At 62.6% G+C, this 6,000-nt stretch overlaps 1 protein-coding gene across 1 annotated transcript in view; it reads left to right on the top strand.

The window, feature by feature from the left end:
- The first annotated feature begins 1,045 nt into the window (after positions 1-1,045).
- Positions 1,046-6,000, top strand: part of SPI1 (Spi-1 proto-oncogene) — a 29,458-nt gene continuing 24,503 nt past the window's right edge. The window contains exon 1 of the mRNA XM_086341582.1: positions 1,046-1,162. Within this exon, the coding sequence (XP_086197708.1) occupies positions 1,046-1,162 (117 nt within the window). The remainder of the gene's footprint in view (positions 1,163-6,000) is intronic.

Here is a 6,000-nt window from a genome sequence, read left to right as displayed (position 1 = left end):
GAGGGATCCTGGGCCCTGCTGCTGTCTCCTAGGACTCCGAGCTCTAGGCTGCCAGCTGTTCAGGAGATATTGCGGGGAGACCCTGGGGGCTGGGAGCCCAGGTGGGGCCCAAAGCATTTGCTCTGAGTGAGAGCAGAGACCCCTGGAGTAAAGGGGAGTGAGCCTGCCTTCTCAGGAGGGTTCCAGTAAAGATACCCCAACAGCGGGGGAAGCTGGAGGCGTCGCTCACAACAGGGCCAAAACTAGCCAACGTATTTCTGAAATTCCTTCTTCTTGTCTTAAAAATTCATACAGATTTGTATCCTGTTAAAAAGGTGGGCTCCCCCACCCCACGCACAATTTTAAAAAGATCAGTTTCTACTCTCATTTTCTACCTGCGTGGACACTCCAGAAGACGTGATGTCTTGAGTGACTGCGTGTATCTGGGGCCTGCCCTGTGGACCCCAGGCCCTGGGCCCCTGGTCTGGTTTGAGAAAGTGCAGGGACAGAGTTGAGGTCACAGTCCTGCCTGTTGTCACAGTCTAGGGCTCTCCCCACCTCCACTCCGTGCTCCTGCCTCTTGGCCTCTTGCTTTGACTCTCCCGTCTCCTTTCACAGACGTTTGTCCAGCCCAGCCCAGCCATCCCACTGGGACTTCTCAGATGCTTCACCCCCCCACCCCGCCCCCACCCCTTCACGCCCTGAGGGTCCTTGTCCAGAGGGTCCCTACCCATCTTCAGCTGTCTATGTAGGGCAGTCTAAGCCCTTGCCTCCTCAGAGGAACAGCCTTGTTGAATCTCCCCGTGCCCATTTGGAGGAAACTGAGGCCCAGTGCTGAGCCTGGGCCTTCAGGGTTCCCAGGGGACCTCCGGGCAGGTGGGGTACCTCGGCCTAGGGGAAAAGATACCCTATCCGGCCCCCCACCCCCCCGCCAGGGATGCAGGGAGGAGGAGGGAAAGCCGTGGGGTGCCGGGGGCTGCCGCCTGGCAGGTCCCTGTGCCCAGGGTAGGGAAGTTTCTTATTTCTCCTGCTCCGACTTCCCCCTTTGATTTATTATAGCCATGAAATGCTCTGCTCTCTTCTCTTTTCCTTGCTGTCCGCGGGGCTGGAGCAGTGCAGGCCCTGCGGGACTCCCATCTCCTTCCAAAGGGTGAGCCCCGGCGCCGGGAGCCGTAAAGGAGAGGTGAGTCGGGGCAGGTAGGGCGGACGAGGAGAGGCCCCGACTCCCACCCCCGCTCCCGGCCCCCCCAAGGCTGGCCCGGGGGCAGGACCCCAGGGGCGGGCTCAGTCTCGGTCGGGAAGGGCTGGGGCCGGGCGAGAGGGTGTGGCAGCCGTGGAGTTGACGGCAGACAGCTCCCAGGGGCTGTGGGGGTGGCGGCTCTGAGGCCGCGGCCTGGGGAGGCTGGCGGATGGAGCCCGGTCGGGTCGAAGGCCATCAAATAGTCCTCCCGCGCTAACCCTTAGGCCGGAGAGGCGGCTTCTCTGTGACCCCTGACCCCATATTCTGATTTCTCGATGGCCAGAGGGGGCCTGGTTCAGCCGCCTCTGGGGGATGGGGCTGAGCACCCAGAGGAAGGCGGGAGGCCCGAAGCCCAGGCCTCCGGCTCCTCGAGGCCGCCCCCCTGCCCCCGTTGGACATCGGCCGAGGCCGGGGCCAGGCAGGTGAGGGCTGAAGTCCGACGGCCCGGCCCCCGGGGCGGACCTGGCGGCGGAGCGTCCCGGCTGCCGCGGTGTGGTGCCTGTGGTAACCGGGCTGTTGGCATTTTGCAATGGCCCGGGGGCGGGGAGGCTGCGCACACACGCTTCCTGTGGTGACTGGGCGCTTCCTGTTTTCTCAGGCGCCGGACTTGCTGCTGCCGATGTGGAAACAGGGGCAGCTGCAGCCGGGGTGGCTCCAGGCAGGGCGGCGCGCCGACCCTGCCCAGAGGGGCCTGAGTGGGCCCGCACCCCAGGCCCCGACCCGGGCAGTAGATGGCCCGAGTTATCCCCCAACCCCAGGGCCCCCATGCCTCCCATCCCCAACAGCTTCTGCCAAGAGGAAGGGGCCAGGCAGGGCTGCCCGAGGCCGAGCAGGTGGTCCAGAGGGTCCGAGGTCCAGGGACCGGAGCTCTGGTCCCAGCTCTGTCCTTTGTTCTCTGAGTGCCTCTGGCCATCCCTGACCCACCCCAGGCCTTGGTTTTCCTCTTTCACGTGAGGTGATCATGGTACTCAGAGTCTAAAATCCCTCACGCATTTCAGGCCCAATTCTGACCTTCCTTGATATTTTCCATCCCAAGAGCCTCAGCTTTGAGGACAAGATGGGCCCTGAGACTGGGACCCTCCAAGGTGGGGCTTGGCATAGGCCTGGACAGAGAGGGATTTGGAGAGACAGGGGCAGGGGAGAGCACAGCTGCTGGGGGAACCAGACTTCCAATTGAGGTGTGGAGGCCGGGAAAGGCCAGCACCAGGTTAGGGAGACAGGCTGTGGATGGGACAGACCGAGAATGGTGGCAGACAAGGTTGACTCGGAAGGATTCCGAGCGGGAGAAAGATCTCCGGATCCTCTGTATTCCTACAAATGTTAGGAAAGGGTCTGGTATGCCCTCACATTCTTTCTCAGGAGAAAGACGAGTAGGGCTAGGGGCAGGGCCAGCCCTTCTCGTCTGTCTGGCAAGGAGGTGGGTGCCTGTGTGGCGTGACACGTGGGCCTCGGGAGGGCCCAGAGCCTTCTCCAGGCATCAGGTGCCTGGAGGTTCCACCACCAGGGCCAGGCGTCGGGAACTTGGCATTGCCTTTTCCCCGAATGTGTTTTGTTTTGTTTTCAAGCTGCTCTTGCAAGAAGGGGAGGGCAGATGACTTGGCTGCTTGTGGAGATTGCTGACAGCATCTGACGTCTAGAGGAAGAATTTCTTTGCAGGAAGGCCGAGGCCTGGGTGCCCCTGGGGGAATTGACCGGTCCACTGACTGAGTTCAGCCACCTCACTCGGCCCAGGAGGTTCTGAGGGGCCCACTTCCTGAGTGGCTTCTCCTCAGTCTCAAGGCCTGTCCATCGCGGACGGCCAAGGACTGGTTCCAGCCAGAGAGGCCTCCAGGATCCCAAGACCCTGGTGCTCAGCCTGAGGGGCTGGGAGGCTGGCCTGGCCGCTGCCATCGCGTCCCCTGCCTTGGTGCCTGGGGTCAGCCCAAGTGCTGAGTTGGCGGCTCCGCAGCTGCTCTTCTGCCCACGGAGGCCCAGTTATAAATAAGCCCAGTGTTGGCCAAGTCATCAAGTTCTATCCCAGCTGTATTACCTCAGTGACCACAGGTTGGGGCTGCCCAGAACTGGGCCCGCCAGAACCTGCCCATCAAGGCCAAAGGCCGGGCCAGCCTCGATGCCCACGGTGGGGGGTCCTCAAACCCAGGGCGGGAGCCTGTGCAGCTCAGACCTGGACCTGCCTGGACACGGGCCACAGAAGGGGCAGGACCCATCCCGCCCGCACGGAGCCAGCAGCTATTTACAAACCGAAACCGGGAGAAGCGAAGTGGCTGCGGCCAGAGTGGCTCCAGGCCCCCCGGCCCCCACTCCATCCCCCGCGGCCCCCTCCCCCGCTCCACACGGCTTCCTCTTTCCTTCCCCACACAGCTCCCCAACCTCCCACTGCCCCGGCCAGCTCTCTCTGGACAACCTGCCAGGACCTCACAGTGACCCCCACACACCCCGTCCCCGGCCCTTCAGCCTCTTGGTTGGAGGTGGGGGGGGTCCCCTTCAACTCCTCACCCCCACCCAGGACCCCATGAGCCTGGGCTTCTTGGAGCAGCCCCCTCCCACCAGGGCCCGGCCCACTCTGGCCTGCCCAAAGCACATTCCCACAGTTCTCAGTTCCCCTTCGTGACTGGAAAAGCTCCAGCCCTGATGGCCGCCATGACGCTGCTCGGCCCTGCCCAAGGGTAGCCGCTCCAGCAGCTCCTTGACCTTTTCCGGGGGGCATGGTGGGGGCAAGGAATCTGGGGCACTGCAGTGGGCCTGGGGGCACCCGGGGCCTTCCAGGGGGCTTGTTTCTGGGTGGGAAGCCCCAGCCATCTACTGTCTGTGAGATGGGCTTCAGCCCCCTCATCCGGCTGGTGTGGGTCACAGGCCCTCTTGCGGGGCAGAGTTGAGCTGGGACAGATGGATGCTGGGCCTGAGACCACGGCTCACGCTGCTTGGGAACCACAGGCAGGACTGGCGCTGCAGCGGGGGATTGTTCTAGGAAGAGACAGAAGACAGCACAAGGAACACTCGTTTCAAATCATGAACAAGCTCTCTCACGATGGCGCAGAGCGGATCGGTTCTTTTCATCCTCAGATAGAGCCTGTCCCACCGTCTCCATCAGAAATGGATGCTGGGACGCAGAGGGCAAGGCGCGTGTCCCAGGCTACGCAGTGGGCAAGTGTCTGGACCGGGAGTCAGGGTTTCCCGACACCCAGTCCCCTTGTCTGTCCATCTGACTGGCCCTGGCTCCATCTCATCCGCCCATCTCCTTCCCAGGGAGGACACAAGTTTCCCAGCCCCGGGGACAAGGCAGGAAGCCAGGCTGTCCCGAAGCTTGAGGGAGACGCAGGCCTTGGACCCTGGAGCTGCCAGACCTGGTCGTCAGCGGCCCAGGTCCCCCTCCACGGCCCCAGGAGAAGGCTCTGCCTGCCCCACTCCATGCGTCCCACCAAGTCCCAGCTGAAGCAGAGCCCTGGCTCCCGCATCCCCCTCAACCCCAGCCAGCGGGCTGCATTTCGCCTAACTTCTCTGAACGTCAGAATCCTCTTCCGTGGATTGTCAGTGCTCAAACACAGCAGGCAGAAGCTGTCTCTGGAGCCAGGACATGGTGCCTGCCCACAGTCCTGTGCGGGAGGCAGATGGGTGACAAGATGCGAGGACTCTGGAAGGGAGACTGAGGCTGGGAGACCCAGGAGAAGGCGATGGGTGGTTCCGGGGCAAGGAGGGGCCCCTCGGGTGGGATGGGAAAGAGGTCCCCAACAAAAGCCCGGGGAGACGGGCTCTCCATGCTGAGTCCCACCCCTGGGCCTGGGCTCTAGTGCTTCCCACAGTTCGAGTCAAGTGCCCTTTCTTCCTCTGGGCCCGGTGAACTCCTATTCATCTGTCAAGGCCCATGGACACACCACAGAATGACCAGGCCTGGCCTGGCTTCATGGCTCCTTGCCTCCTTCTTCCCACCCGGAAGCCAGGCCTCCTTGGTCACGACGCCCTCGCCAGCCCCACCCAGGCAGGCATCTGCTCCCGGGTTGGAGCCCCCGCCGTCCTCTGCTCCGAAAAGCACCGTTTCCCTTTTCTGGGTGACCACACGCCATGCACAGGGAATTTCCATCTCAGCCTGCGGAGCCTCTGATTCACCCAGGCCCCTTATGCATTTAACTCCTTCCGGGTCCAGGCCTGTCTACTCCTTGCCCCTCGCGCTTGCCCAGGGACCCCTAGCTTCAGACTAGCCTGGAATCCCACAGCCTGGAAATCAAGTCAGCGCCTCACTCACCGGCCCCCTCAGCACCCTCCCACTCACGCACCGGGCACAGAGGCCCCTGTCCTGCTGGCTCCCAGCACACACGCTGGGGCAGCTTTGGGCTGAGAGCACAGACTGTGGAGTAAGATAAGCCTGGTCCGACCCTGATTCTGGCTCTTTCTGCTTTCCGTCCTGAAGCGGTATAAGGGTTGGCTCTGAGGCCCATTTCTCATCTATTAAAATCGATCCCTGTGCCGGCGCTTTGTTGTAAATGTCTAGCGCACTGGCCCATGACAGGAGCTTGGTATTGATTAGCCTCTTCCTACCACAGCATCCCTACTCCAGACCTGGGGCTCCTCAGTCTTCTCCCGAGAGCTGGTTGCTCAGGCAGGGAGGAGCAGAGAAGGGCAGGCAGGGCAAAGGAGGGCGAGAGGCTGCTCTCTCAAGGCTCTCGTCCGACAGCTTCTTGGCTCCTCACATTGCTCAGCTTTTCCAAGGAGTCTTTGGAAGGCCAGGGGGCGGGAGCTTCCAAGGAACTGAGGGCCGCAGAGATCCTGAGCCCTTGGAGACAGGG

The sequence above is a fragment of the Bos grunniens genome, chromosome 15, assembly GCF_055505025.1.
Source record: "Bos grunniens cultivar Pamir isolate PY7600 chromosome 15, Bosgru_T2T1.0, whole genome shotgun sequence".
NCBI classification, from domain to species: Eukaryota; Metazoa; Chordata; class Mammalia; order Artiodactyla; family Bovidae; genus Bos; species Bos grunniens.
Note: the sequence above shows the minus strand (reverse complement) of the source record. Positions and strands in the feature narration are given on the sequence as shown.